This window comes from Mobula hypostoma, chromosome 9, assembly GCF_963921235.1.
Source record: "Mobula hypostoma chromosome 9, sMobHyp1.1, whole genome shotgun sequence".
NCBI lineage: Eukaryota > Metazoa > Chordata > Chondrichthyes > Myliobatiformes > Myliobatidae > Mobula > Mobula hypostoma.
The window spans coordinates 66,710,748-66,726,501 of NC_086105.1; the positions used below are offsets into that span (position 1 = coordinate 66,710,748).

General features: G+C 44.9%; 1 protein-coding gene across 2 annotated transcripts in view; it reads left to right on the plus strand.

Moving 5' to 3' along the window:
* zdhhc17 (zinc finger DHHC-type palmitoyltransferase 17) overlaps positions 1-15,754 on the plus strand; it is a 138,803-nt gene that overhangs the window by 83,322 nt on the left and 39,727 nt on the right. For both annotated transcript variants that reach the window (XM_063058450.1, XM_063058451.1), the window contains exons 6-8: positions 10,852-10,916; positions 12,428-12,590; positions 15,247-15,372. In XM_063058450.1, the coding sequence (XP_062914520.1) occupies positions 10,852-10,916; positions 12,428-12,590; positions 15,247-15,372 (354 nt within the window). The remainder of the gene's footprint in view (positions 1-10,851; positions 10,917-12,427; positions 12,591-15,246; positions 15,373-15,754) is intronic.

Here is a 15,754-nt window from a genome sequence, read left to right on the forward strand (position 1 = left end):
CATTTATGCACAGGTATCACTGCATCACCGGCACATAGCATCAGAGACCCAAGAAAAGCAAATTAAATGTGAATTCTACAAAATTATGTAAAGAAGAACCCAATTAGAACAAAACAGAACAAAGTGCGTTGCCGTGCCTAGTGGTCACGTATTCCTTTACATTGTTAATGATCACGGTGCAAGAACCAACATGTTGAAGAGACGTAGCTATTCCTGAACCTGACAGTGTGACCATAAGACATAGGAGTAGAATTAGGCTGTTCAGCTCATTGAATCTGCTCCATCATTCCATCGTGGCTGATTTATTATCCCCCTTAATCCCATTCTGCTGCCTTCTCCCCATAACCTTTGACAAGTTTACTAATCAAGAACCTATCAAGCTCCACTTTAAATATACCCAGGGACTTGGCTTCCATGGCCATCTATACAGTTAATTCCACAGATTCACCACTGGCTGGCTAAAGAAATTCCTTCTTATTTCTATTCTGAAGGGATATCCTTGTATTGTGAAGTTATGCCTCTGGTCCTAAACTCTCCCAATAATGGTAACATCCTCTCGACGCCCACTCTATTTAGGCCTTTCAATATTTGATAGGTGTAGGTGTGTGACTTCAGGCTTCTGTACCTCCTGCCCAATGGTAACTACAAGAAGGTGGCATAGCCCAGGTGGTGGGGATCTGCGATGATAGATGTTGCCTTCTTGAGGCAGTGCCTTGGAGCACAAAAAATACAGAATTTGGAAATCTGGCACAAAGGTAAGCTGCTGAAAGCAAGGAAAACATCAAGCAGTACCTATTGGGTGGCAAATGTTCTATGTTCTATGGGTCAAGGATTATTCATCAGAACTGGGGAAAAAGGAAACAATTGTATACTTTTAGAGTTATAAAATAAGAGGGGTGGAGAGAGCAGAGGGGGTATCTGTTGTTTCTCTCCCCTCTCTCACCCCCCGCTCTTGCACCCCCCCCCCCCCACTCTCGCACTCTCTCACACAGGTGGAGAAATTCAGCAGGTCACGGGCAGCATCTTTGGAGGGGAATAAATAGATGGTGTTTCAGGTAGAGACCCTTCATCAGGACTGGAAAGGAAGGGTAAGAAGCCAGAATAATAAGTTGGGGGAATGGAAGGATTCCAAGCTGGCAGATAATCGATAAAACTAGGTGAAGGAGAGGTGGATGGGGAAGGGAGGGTATGAAGTGAGAAGCTGGGCGGTGATAGGTGGAAGAGGTAAAAGCTCAAAGGTTCATTTTATTGTCAGTGTGTGCATATATAATACCCTGATGCCGCCTCTTGGTGAGGCCGGGGCCCAGCCCCGGGCCGCCCGCTGCCACCACACCGTCAGCGGCCTGCAGCCAGTGCAAGGTGGAAGGGGCCAAGCCCGAGGCCTGGATCTGGCCTGCCGCTCGTCGCGACCGCCGCCTGGTACGGCCAGCGCGGCGGCGAGCTGCGAGCCCACTTCCATAGGCCAGTAACCAAGGTGATCATCCCAACGGTGGAGCAGGCGGAAGAGGAGACATCTCCCAACGGCTGCAAAGGCGGATGAGGATGCCCAACAATGGGTAGGGAGGCTTGCGAGCACGCCGCAAGAACTGCCATAGACCCACAACACTCAGGGCTTGTCTACCTAGCGTGTGAAGCCTGGATTCAGCGGACTGCGCGGAAGAAACCATCACTGGTTCAACGGGCAGAAAGGCGATTCTCAGCAATGCGTCGTGGAGCGCTAAGAGGGCACAGTGAGACACACAGAACACTGCTGGCCATCTACTGCATCCTGACCTATCTCCAGCCGTCTCGACTATGTCTTGCCACTGGGTCCAGATAGGCCGGGATGAGAGAGTGAGGCTGACGACCTGCGCAACTCTCCCTCACTTTAATCCAAGTCAAGTGCAAGTCATGACTTCAAACCCAACGCGCAACCTAAAGTCCTGTGGCGATGGGGGAGTGGCGAAGCAGCAGGTACGGATACACTGGAAGCTGTAGTCACAAACCTGCACACAGGCGGCCCAGGGCATAGGGTGGCTCTCTACTGGACCGAAGCAGCAGTTGAGTTCGGCAGCCCCCTGGGTGTCTGAGCTGCCCTCTTTAGGATCACTCTGCTCACCTCCGTGGAGAAAGGGGCTGGAAAAGGTGCCTCAAACATAGTCTGCTTCACTTCACCCTGGCCAGCTTACCGCGGCTGGTGGGGATCCCTCATAGCGGTCGACCTACAACAGTGAAGAAGAAAGTGATGGTGCTCAACCTTGGCACATGGAACGTGAGAACTCTGTGAGATAACGTCAAGGCAGACAGACCAGAGAGAAGAACTGCACTGGTTGCAAAAGAGCTAGCTCGCTACAACGTGGACATAGCAGCTCTCAGCGAAACGCACTTAGCAGACAAGGGCCAGCTGACAGAACGTAGTGGTGGATACACGATCTTCTGGAGCGGTCGCAGCAGTGCTGAACGATGAGAAGCAGGCGTGGGATTTGCCATCAATTCTAACCTCGCCCGTAAACTCACCAAGCACCCAGAGAGCATCAACGACCGCCTGATGACACTTCAGCTCCCACTTGCAAACAAGAAGAGTGCTACGCTGATTAGTGCCTACGCTCCCACCATGACCAACCCAGATGACATTAAAGACAAGTTCTATGAAGAACTTGACGCCCTCATCTCAGCAATCCCACAGTCAGAGAAGCTCATCATTCTCGGGGACTTCAATGCCAGAGTAGGGACAGACTACCAAACCTGGGAAGGGATCATTGGAAGACACGGCACTGGCAAGTGTAACAACAACGGCCTTCTGCTCCTCAAGACATGTGCCACACACGACCTTGTCATCACCAACACCCTGTTCCGCCTACCCACCCGTAAGAAGACGTCATGGATGCATCCACGCTCGAAGCACTGACATCTGATTGACTACATCATCACCAGGAAGAGGGACAGGATGGATGTCAGAGTGACGAGAGCCATGTGTGGTGCCGACTGCTGGACTGGTCACCGCCTCATTGTGTCCAAGTTCAGGCTTCACATTCTGCCCATGAGAAGACCCCAAGGGCAGAAGACTGCAAAAAGGCTGAATGTCTCTAAGCTGAAAAGCAGCAGGGCTGCAGAAGAATTCGTCGATGACCTTGAAGACAGACTGCCAGACACACCACAGGATGACGGGACCAGCATTGAGGAACAGTGGACGGCCTTCAGAGCCGCTGTCTACACTACCGCACTCGAACATCTCGGACCAGCAACCCGAAGAAACCAAGACTGGTTCGATGAGAATGATGAAGAAATACAGGCACTACTAACGGAGAAACATCAACATTACAGAGCGCGTCAGAACGACCCCACGTCGCTAGCCAAGAAAGATGCCTTTACCAACGCAAGAAGAAAGGTGCAGAAAAAACTTCTCGAGATGCAGGACAGCTGGTTCAGCAAGAAGGCCGATGAAATCCAGAGCTATGCAGACAGCCACGACATAAAGCGCTTCTACGATGCGCTTAAGGCTGTATACGGACCCCAGTCCTCCGGCTCCTCACCCCTCCTCAACGCAGATGAGACGCAGCTGCTGACAGAGAAGAAGCAGATTCTGGATCAGTGGGCTGAGTACTTTAACAACGTCCTTAACCGCCCTGCCGACATCAACAACGAGGCCATTGCCCGCCTGCTCCAGGTACAAATCAACAAGAACCTCGACACCCTTCCCACAGTAGATGAAGTCAGGAAGGCAGTGAAGCAACTCTCCTGTGGCAAAGCGCCAGGACCCGATGCAATCCCTGCTGAGGTACACAAAGCAGGAGGCCCTGTCATGATGCAAAAGCTGACTGTACTCTTCCAGTCCACGTGGAAAAAGGGACAGGTCCCGCAACAGCTGAAAGATGCCAGCATAGTCCACATCTACAAGAGGAAAGGCAACCGCCAGTCTTGCGACAACCACCGAGGCATCTCCCTCTTGTCCATTGCGGGGAAGATTCTGGCCCGCGTCCTGCTCAACCGCCTTCTCCGACATCTTGAGCAAGGCCTGCTCCCAGAAAGCCAGTGCGGCTTCCGTGCTGAACATGGGACCGCGGACATGATTTTTGCTGCGCGCCAACTCCCGGAAAAATGCCAGGAGCAACACAGCGACCTCTTCGTGACCTTTGTTGATCTAACCAAGGCTTTCGATACGGTCAGCAGAGAAGGCTTGTGGAAGATCATGGAGAAGTTTGGCTGCCCCAGCAAGTTCATCACAATCGTCCGGCAGTTCCACGACGGTATGATGGTGAAAGTTTTGGATGACGACGGCGAGTCGGAGGCCTTCCCAGTGACAAATGGCGTCAAACAAGGCTGCGTTCTTGCCCCGACTCTGTTCAATATGGTATTCTCTGCCATGCTGACAGATGCCTTCCGTAACTACGAAGAAGGAATCCACGTCAGGTACAGGACTGACGGCAGGTTGTTCAACCTTAGGCGCCTGCAGGCAGTTATGAAGGTGCAAGAGACTGTCATCAGAGCCTTCTTGTTTGCTGATGACCGTGCACTCAACCCCAGCACAGAGCAGGAGATGCAGCGTGAAATGGACTGCTTCGCACAAGCCTGCGACAACTTCGGACTCACTATCAGCACCAAAAAGAACGAAGTTTTGTACCAGCTTGCCCCAGGAAAGCCATACCAGGAGCCGCGCATCACGGTGAAAGGCAAGAACCTCCAGGCAGTCGACAACTTCACCTACCTGGGCAGCATACTCTCTCGCGCAGTGAACATAGACGCTGAGGTCAACAACAGGATTGCCAAAGCCAGCGCCGCCTTTGGGAGACTCCGTGAGAACGTCTGGGAGCGGAGAGGACTCAGCCTTACCACCAAGCTGAAGGTCTACTGTGCAGTGGTCCTTACCACCCTCCTTTACGCCAGCGAGACCTGGACTGTCTACAGCAGACACGCCAAACAGCTCAACCACTTTCACCTGAGCTGTCTCTGCAGACTCCTCCACATCAGGTGGCAGGACAAAGTCCCCGACATGGAAATCCTGGAACGAGCTGGGCTCTGCAGCGTCTACACCCTCCTGCTGAAAGCCCAAGCCAGGTGGGCTGGACATGTGGTCAGAATGCCAGACAGCCGATTGCCTAAGCAGCTGCTGTACGGAGAACTGCGTCAGAGCAAGCGCTCAGTCGGGGGTCAGAAGAAACGTTACAAAGACTGCCTCAAAGCGTCCCTCAAAGGCCTGGGTGTCGACATCAACACGTGGGAGGTGCTTGCCCTCGACCGTCCAGCTTGGCGCAGCAAGATCACCACAGGAGCCCGTGCAGCTGAAGTCAGGCGCATCATCGAGGCGCAACGAAAGCGTGCTGTGCGCAAGGCCCGAGCAGCATCCACTGCCACGACAGCACCCACCCACTTGTGTCCCACATGTGGGTGAGCCTTCAGGTCCCGGATTGGCCTCCGGATCCACAGCCACCAATCTCCCATTTGACTTTGAAGCCATGGTCATCTTCGACTACGAAGGACGAACAACTTTGAATACAACTTTGATATTTCTACTCCAGGTAGTGATTAAATACTGAAAGTCCATGGTAAAGGGCTGAAGAAGGAGGAATCTGATAGGAGAGGACAATGGACCATGTGAGAAAGGGAATAAGGCAGGAATTCTTCGGAAACACCACCACTGATAGGTTCCCCTCTAACTTCCGTTTAGCTGAAGGGTCTCAACCCAAAGCATCAACTGTCCATTTTCCGCCATTGATGCTGCTCAACCCTCTGAGTTCTTCTTGCTTTTTTGTATGGTACAAGATATGGCTGAAAAATCTATTCTGGTGCTCTATATCTGTTTGGTATTTGTAAGCTAAACGAGACCTATAATGACATTAATGTAGTGCAAAGAGTTTGGGATTATTTCTATTACAATGAGCTTAGTGTGGTTCGAGTCAGTGTTTCACTGTTGTATAGGTACTCTGCCCCTCAACAGTTGCCTGATCCAGTAAAAGTCTGATAGCATTATTCCGGCCAGGCCTTAGCCGAGCAGACTGAATTAATGGCGTTTTTGGGCTCCCTTTTGGCTGTGGCCATAACATTAGGATTACACAGTGCAAATTTATGGGAGCAAAGGAAGAATGGAGCAAAGCAATTTTGGCAGTTCCTTTTCCAAGAAACAAATCAGTGAGAATTTAAATATTAGCAACTCGAAATAGAAATTGTACACTGACTCCACTGGAAGGCTATGTTGTACTTCACTTTCAGTGGAGTAGTTTTCCTATCTAACAGTAAACCATTTTGATAGCGGTGTATAAAATGATAAGGGGCATAAAATGAATCGACAGCAGTGACTTTTTATTTAATTTTTTACTTTATTTACAGTTGAAGTGCAGACCAGGCCTTTCCAGCCAAGCAAACTATGCCAGCCAACAACCCAACTACTTATTTAACCTTAGCCTAATCACAAGACAATTTACAATGACCAACTAACCTAATTTCTCCCAGGGTGGAAATGACTAATATGAAGGGACATAATTTTAAGGTGATTGGATAGGGGATGTCAGGGATATTTGTGTTTTTTTTTTACAGACGGTTGAGCGTGTAGATTGCACTGCCAGTAGTGTCGGTAGAGGGAGATACATTAGGGGCATTTAAGAAACCCTTGAGCATATAGGTGTTAGAAAGATGGAGGGCTATGTAGGAGGGAAGGGTTAGATTGGTCTTCGAATAGATTAAAAGTTCCTCAGATCATTGAGGGCTGAAGGGCCAGTACTGTGTTGTGATGTTCTGTGGGGGGGGGTGGATTTCAGAGGTAGGGTTTCTCACACTTAGAATGGTGAGTGTGTGGAACATGCCGCCGGAGATGGTGGTAGAGGCAAATACATTAGGGGCATCTTAGTAACATGGACGATAGAAGACTGGAAGGCTATATAGGAAGGAAGTGTTTGATCTTCCATTAGGTTAAAAGATCGGCTCAGTATCATAGGCTGAAGGGCTGTACTGTGCTTCATTTTCTATATTCTGTCAAGGTCGTTACTTGAACTGTGAACGTTTCCACTGTATATACTGCTACGAGGTACAGTGTAAAATATTTTTGTTACGCTAGTGGAATTTTTTTTAAAAAATCATGCACAGGTAATTCCAACATCTCTGCTACACTGTATCCAATCCTTTCCTACCCTGCAGTCTGAGCATTAAATCAAAGATCAACTTTACTTACCTCATACATTGACTTGTATTAGGAATTTGTTGTGCTGAGTTGGTCAGGGTGCGACTTGCAACAAAAAGCAATATTCAATAAAGAATAAAAAATTAGATGAAAAATAAAGTTAGTAGTTAAAGTATGGATATGGAATGAAATGTGCATAAATACCAGTATATACTGAAAATGTAAACAGCATTATAAAAAGTAGTTTAAAGCGTTTACAGTGCAGTGACAGAGTGGGGTGAGTGCTAACGAGAATGGTGAGTCAGATTAACTGCCTGCCAAAAGAGACTTTCAGTTGGCCTGAAGTTTCTGTTTTAATAGCCCTGTAGTGCTTCCCAGAAGGGAGCTTTTAGAAAAGGCAGTTTGAAGGGTGGGTTGTGTGTGCAATAATTTTTCCTGCCCGCCTCTTTATCCTGGAGACATACAAGTCCTGCAGTGACGGTAGACTATCCAGTGAGCTTTTCTACTGACCTGATAGTTCACTGTATTTTTCTTGTATTGTGAGAAGATGCTGCACCAAACCAGACAGTAATGGGTGATGTGAGGATGCTCTCTATAATGGCAGTGTAGAATTGCACCAGTATGTTCTGGGGAAGCTGGAATTTTACCAACTTCCGCAAGAAGTATTTGCATCCTTTGCTGAGCCTTTTTGTTAATGAAGGAGATATGGTTCTCCCACGAGGTCTTGTGAAATAATGATGCCCAGGAGCCTGATTTGTGGAGTTGTTGATGATGAGTGTGTGGTAGTGGGTTATTATCAGGGATGATAAGTGACAGTTAAATCCATGCCTCTTGTTTATGGTCCAAAGCAATAAGGTCATACTGCCCCATCATTGAAGCATCTCTCCTTACATTATGGCATTGACCCCTCTCCTCATGTAGATCTTGGCAACTTCCTCGCAGCTTAAGTTGACTAACATGATTCTTGAATGTATCCTGTCTTTGTAATGAGATTTCGAGACCCTTTCATCTTCTTGTGGATGTGAGATACCCATGGGATGTAATCCCCAATATCCTGGCCAGTGATTACTCTTGAATCAGTCACATTTTCAATTTCTATGATTGCTTGCTGTGCACAAACTAGTTTCAATGTTTTTGATATAACAAGTGCATCTAGAGTATATTTCAGAAGTGCTTAATTGGCTGTAAAAATTATATATATTTATATTTAACTTAAGACATTATGAACTAAGATTCAAGATTATTTATCATGTGTATAGGTACATCAAAACATACAGTGAAATGCACTGTTTGTGTTAGCAACCAACACACCCAAGGGTGTGCTAGAATCAGCCTGCAAGTGTCACACATTTCCAGGCTAGTATACAACAGCATGCCCACAATGTTCAGCAGAATAACACAGCAACAAAACGACAACAAAAACTAGGGTTTCTTCACTGTATTTTAGTATTTTAGTCTTGTGTTGGCACTCAAACCCTTTAACAATACTCTGCACGCTGTAGATAAATCTCCTCTGTGTAATTGAATGCCATGTACCAAACATCTTTGTGATACCACATGGCCAATAATCTCTCTTAAAAAGTTATAATGCCCTATCTGTTTCCTGTGCAACAACATGACCTTAACTAAAAGGTTAAACAAGATCTAAAGGCATATAAGTTCTGAAAATCCTGAAGCCATAACACACAGAAGCAGAATTAGGCCATTTGGTTTATCAAGTCTACACAATAACTCATGAGTGATTTATTTTCCTTCTTAACCCCATTCTCCCACCACTACCTTTTAACCTTTGATGCCGAGAACCTATCAACCTCCACTTTAAATATATCCAGTGACATGCCTCCAGCCATCCATTGCAATGAATTCCACAGATTCACCACCCTCTAGCTAAAGATCCTCACCTCTGTTCTAAAGGGACATCATTCCATTTTGAGGCACTGCCCTCTGGTCCAAGACTCCCCCACTGTCGGTAACATCCTCTCCATGTCCACTCTATATAGGCTAGGGGTTCCCAGCCTTTATTTTGCCATGAACCCCATTAACCAAGGGGTCCATGCAACCCAGATTGGGAACCTCTGATCTAGACCTTTCAATATTCGGTAATTTGGGTGCCACTGTAGCGCGATGCTGTTACAGCTTGGGGTGTTTCGGAGTTCAATTCCATCACCATCTGTAAGGAGGCTCTGTACATGCTCCCCGTGGAATGTGTGGGTTTTCCCCGGGTGCTCTGGTTTCCTCTCTTAAGAGTCCCAAGGACACACTGGGTAGGTTAATTGGTTATTATAAATTGTCCCGTGATTAGGTTCGGGTTAATTGGGGTTGTGGGGTTGCTGGGGTGACGTGGCTCTTGCTGGGGTGACGTGGCTCAAAGGGCCGGAAGATACTTGACATTGTATTGCTAAATAAATAAATGAATGAATGAATAGTTGACTAAAAGTACCAAAGATAAAATAATGGCTTAAATGGATCGCACCATCAATATAAAAGAAGGCTAGAAAAGAGAGCAGAGGTACAATTAACTATAGCAGAAAATTTTAAGTAAGTAGCTTTTTTGGATGTAAAAATAATCACAAATGCTTCATGATGCTGTGAAGCATCAAACTCAATTGGAAAATTGTCTAAGACTGTCAAGTAAGTAAAGGTATCTGTTAGTCTTGCGAGACCATGGATCTGCGCCTGGAAAGTCTTCACTCTCCAGGGCGCAGGCCTGGGCAAGGTTGTATGGAAGACTAGCAGATGCCCATGCTGCAAGTCTCCCCTCTCCACGACACCAATGTTGTCCAAGGGAAGGGCATTAGGACCCATACAGCTTGGCACCAGTGTCGTCGCAGAGCAATGTGTGATTAAGTGCCTTGCTCAAGGACACAACACGTTGCCTCGGCTGGGGCTCGAACTCATGACCTTCAGGTAGCTAGTCCAATGCCTTAACCACTTGGCCACGTGCCCACACTGTCAAGTAGTAGTTGTGCTTCCTTGATTTGAAAAGAGAGCATTTCCATTGAACTATGCATCAGTTTGCTTAACAACAATAATGGGTAAATTTGTTAAAGAAACTTCTTTGAAGCATGTGATGGCAATAGATATCGAGAAATGAAATAGTTAAATCCAGAGCACTTAAAAAATAGACCAACCTATCTGAATCCCATATAGAAACAGCAAAGAGTAGAAGGGGAGGGAGAAATACAGAAAATATTGCATAATGTAAGTATGGTACAGATTGAAACATGACGGTAAGGTTGGTAGCAGAAGGCAGATCAAGTAGCTACAATACAGGATCGAGGGTGAAGAGAGCAGCATCAAATAAGGAGCAATGCCATGGGCAACACTGTTCACAACTTTGATAAGTGTTGTGGAGTTGGAAGTAGAGATATAAGATTTGCAGAGGTAAGTAATGCAGAGGAAGACTTGGACAAAGTACAGATAACATCAGTAAGTATGTTGGTTAGGTATATAACTGCCAAGTTATTCCTGTGCTGTTGAAATTTAGTGTTCTGCTTTAGTAAGAGTAATGAGACCACATTCTGTTTGTGTCATACAAATTTAAACCAGAGAGAAGAGCAACAGAATCTTGGAATCAGATGTCTACTACTGTTACCATGTTTCTCTGCTCATGATCAGCTTGAGGGGAACACAAATTTCTTAAGACACGGTTCAAACTGAGGGCTTCAGGATGTTAGTGGAAATTCTGAACACTGAAATTTGAGAGATTAGCAACAATGATCCAATGTTTAGATTTAACCTTTTCTGACCACTTGTTTCAGGATGTCGACATGATGGACCAGAATGGGATGACACCGTTGATGTGGGCTGCTTATAGAACACACAGGTTAGAATGGTTTCATCTGTCAAGTATCTTGCTATTTGTTATCGAAGTGGCTTCTCCTTCACTGCAGAATGCTTAATGTTGTGGCCATCTTGAAGAATATTCAGCATGGTTCCACCGACTTCACATTTGGATATATGGTGGGAGTAGATTGAGTGGTGGGTGGCTTTTAAAGGACAACAGTTTAACTGTGAGACTATTGCTCTCTCTTTTAAAAACCCATCCATATCACCAGTGTCTTTCAGGAAAGGAATTCCATCATCTTTTCCCCCATGTGACCTATATTCGGTGGCCACTTTACAAGGTATCTCCTGTAGCTAATAAAGCGACCTCTGAATGTATGTTAGTGGCCTTCTGCTACTGTGGCCCACCAACTTCAAGGTTTCAGTGTGTTGTGCATTCAGAGATTCTCTTCTGCACGCCACTGTTGTGACGTGTGGTTATTTGAGTTAACGTTGCCTTCCTGTCAGCTTGAACCACTCTAGCTATTAGTTATTTTTGTTTTTTTGTGCAATTCTCTGTAAAGTCTAGAGACTTGTACGTGAAAATCCCAGGAGATCAGTAGTTTCTGAGATACTGGCACCAACGATTATTGCATGATCAAAGTCACATAGATCACATTTCTTGTTTGGTCTGAGCAATAATTGAACCTCTTGACTATGTTTGCATGCTTTTATTCATTGAGTTTTGCTGCCACATAATTGGCTGATTATGTATTTACCTCAATGAGCTGGTGTATAGGTGTACTTAATAAAATGGCCACTGAGTGTATGTGTGACTTCAGATCCACTAATGTGTTGACTCTTGACAGCCTCCTCGGTTTAGGGGCACTAACGATGGATAACAAATACCAGCAACATCATAAACAAGAATAGAATTGTCAAATAAAATTCTGGAATAAAAGAAAAAAGAGGCAATGAATGAAATAGAAACTCAGTCATGACACAAATAATGAGCTAAATGGCCTTTGTTTGTACAATTGAATTTTATGCCGATCGCTACTCTATCCAGCTGCTACTTTCTCTGTAACTATACAAATGGGAACATTGGATAAGGTCTGGATCTGTTTGGCTCTCTGTAAATTGTTTGTTAGCACCTACAGTATGTTTGCATGTGAAGAACAACCACTTACAGAGTGGTTGAGGTGGCACGGTAGCATTGCAGTTAGCATGATGTTTTACAGCACCAGTGATCAGGGTTTAATTCCTGCCACTGTCTAGAAAGAGGTTATATGTACTCTCTGCAGCTGTGTGGCAGTTTCCAGTTTCTTTCACTTTCTAGCAGCCATTGTACAATATCCTGTGTCAAAAGTGGGCTCTGGCATTTTCTTTTCTGAAGTGTATAACCCTATCAGTATGTTTATAAGGCTTCCATAATTTGTGAACACTTGAATAGAACTGCCTCTAAAGTCTTACTTGAGAAATTATGAATATGCATATTTCAGAGACTGATTTTGCTGAACTGAAAATGGGACTGTATGAACCAGTGATACTATCGTTCTTTCTGCATTTCAGCGTGGACCCGACAAGGCTGCTGCTCACGTTTAATGTATCGGTGAATCTTGGTGACAAGTACCATAAGAACACAGCATTACACTGGGCTGTGCTGGCAGGTAACACCACTGTGATCAGTTTGCTGCTAGAAGCTGGAGCTAATGTGGACTCACAGAATATCAAGGTATGATTCTTTAGTGTTCATCATTAAAATAGCTCACTGTAGTTTCTTGGGTCGTGTGCATTTCCCAGTCAATGTTACCGGCCTTCATAAATCAGGGCACTGAGTACAGGAGTTAGGATGTTATGTTGAAGATGTCGATGATGCCAAATTTAGAGTATTGTGTGCATTTCTGGTCACCTACCTACAGGAAAGATGTCAATAGGATTGAAAGAGTATGGAGAAAGATTACAAGGATGTTGCTGGGACTTGAGGATCTGAGTTATAGGGAAATTTTGAATAGGTAAAGACTTTATTCCCTGGAGCATAGGAGAATAAGAGAGAATTGATAGAAGCATACAAAGTTATGTGGGTGGCAGGGTGGAGATATGTCTCTACCAAAGGAGGTAGAAGGTCTTCCCTCTGCCAACCTGCAGGTCACCCTTGGGCAAGGTGTAACACCTGCTCAGCCACATGATCAGGATCATGTGAAGCCATGGGAGCAGGTTGTGGATGGTTTTATGAGCAGCTGGTGCATATCACAAGTCCCGGTTATGCGACCATTGATGCCAGGTAGACAATCTCTGAAGAGAATTAATAATGGCTGGGGTCACCCATCTTGTAAAAACACTGCCCAGAAGAAGACAATGGCAAACTACTTCAGTAGAAAAATTTGCCAAGAACAATCATGGTTATGGAAAGACCATACGACTTGGCACATAATGAATGAATGAACGATGCGAAATTATGAGGGGTAGGGATAGGAAAAGTACAAGCAGCCTTTTTCCACTGAGGTTGGGTGGGACTAGAGCTAGAGGTCATGAGTTAAGGCTGAAGGGTGAAATATTTAAGGAGCGCCCAAGGAGAAACTTCTTCACTTCGGTTGATGTGAATGTGGAATGAGCTGCCGGCAGAAGTGGTGGTTGCATGTTTGCTTGCAACATTTAAGAGAAGTTTGGATAAGTACATGGATGGGGATGGGAGGGATATGGACAACTATGGATCAGGTATAGGTCAATTTAATGAAGCAAAACAATAGTTCAGCTGGACTAGATGGGACGGAGGGTTTGTTTTGTGTTGTTTTGTTTTTCTATGACTCTAAAGTGAACACTAACAACTTTTGCCATAAATGATATTGGAGTTCAGTAGTGTTAAAATGACACACCTCATACTTAAATGGCATATGTTGTGTTCAGAAAGGATTTGCACATATCTAGTGCCTTTTTCACCCTGAGGATGGCCCAGTTATTTATTGCTAATCCAGTATTTTTGCTTTGAAACCTATTGAATGGCCTGGATAGAGTGGAATGTGAACAGGATGTTACCAGTAGGGGGAGGGTCTTAAGACCAGAGGCATAGACTCCAGTACAAGGACATCCCTTTAGAACAGAAATGAGGAGGAATTTCTTTAGCCTGAGGGTGGTGAATTGCTGGAATTTATTCCCAAAGATGGCTGTTGAGGCCAAGTCATTTGGTATATCTAAAGCGAGGTTGATGGATTCTTGATTAGTAAGGATGTCAAAAATTATGGGGAGAAGACAGGAGAATGGAGTTCTTTTAAGAACTCCACAACTCCCGTTCTCAGTATTATTTATTTATTTTGTATTTGCACAGTTCGTCTTCTTTTACACCCTGGTTGTTTGACAGTCTTTGTGTAGTTTTTCACTGATTCTATTGTATTCATTTGTTCTACTGTGAATGCCTCCAAGTAATTGAATCTGAGAGTACATATATGGTGACATATATGTACTTTGATAATAAATTTACTTTGAATTTTGAATGAAGCTGCAAGTGAAAATAAATTGGCCATGATCGAATGATGGAGCAAGCTCAGTGGGCCAAATGGCATAATTCCGCACTTATATCTTATGGTCTTACATAGCTACCTTTCTTATGCTGTGTTGTGACATAGATCAGTGGTGCAGATGGAGGGATTAAGGTACTGGTGAAGACTCCACTAGCATCTTAGGTTCACTTGAGAGCCAAAAGGACTTTAATTTAGTATCTCGGATTAAAATCAGTATTGGGTTTATTATCACTGACATATATCATGAAATTTGTTGTTTTTGCAACGGCAGTACAGTGTAACACTAAAAGAAATGTAGGTTACAATAAGTACTATAAAAAAAGAAATATAAAAAATAAATAAGTAGTGCCAAAAGAAAGCAGAATAGTGTGGTAGTGTTCATGGGTTCATGGACCATTCATGATGTCGAAAGAGAAGAAGGTGTTCCTAAGATGTCGTGTGTGTGTCTTCAGGCTCCTGTACCACCTCCTTGATGGTAATAATGAACAGTGGGCTTGTCCTGGGTTGTGATGGATGCCATCTTCTTGATTATGTCCTCAGTGATGGGAAGGGTTGTGCCCATGATGGAGCTGGCTGAGTTGACCCTCTGCAGCCATTTCTGATCCTATGCGTTGGCACCGCCATACCAGACACTATGAATGCTCTCCGTTGATAGAAATTTGCTAAGAGTCTTTGATGTCATACCAAAAAAAGAGTGTGGCGATTCTGTGTGCACCTCTGACAGGAACCAAATATTCTCTTTTTGGAGTACTACAACTGACAGTTAATTGTGGTTAATATGGTTCATATTATTTAATGCAAATGTTTTAAAAGAAATCAGGTTTAAATGGAAGTCTTCATATTTGCCACTGCATTCATTTTCTGTCTCCATAGGGTGAAAGTCCATTAGATCTTGCTAAACAGCGGAAGAATGTTTGGATGATTAGTCATTTACAAGAAGCCAGGCAGGCAAAGGGCTTTGATAGCCCTTCATTCCTAAAGAGGCTGAAAGCAGACAAGGTGAGTCACTCCTGGACCTGATAAAGTAAGGACTTTGCCACAAGGAAGTGCAACAGCATATTAATTTGCATTTACTTGATGCATGACTGGTTAGAGTACTGGCGTGGTCCTAGTTGGTGCAATGTTTCTCTACATAGGTGTTGGTCTAGAAACATAATTAAAAGTAGGAGATTAAAGAGAGAGAGGTTAGCTTCGTTTGTAACGTGTACATTGAAACATACAGTAAAGTGTGTTGTTTGTGTTAACCACCAACACAGTCTGAGGATGTGCTGGGGCAGCCTGCAAGTATCGTCACAATTCCGGTGTCAGTATAACAGGCCCACGGCTCCTTACCCCAACCCATATGTCTTTGGAATGTGGGAGGAAACCAGAACATGTAGCA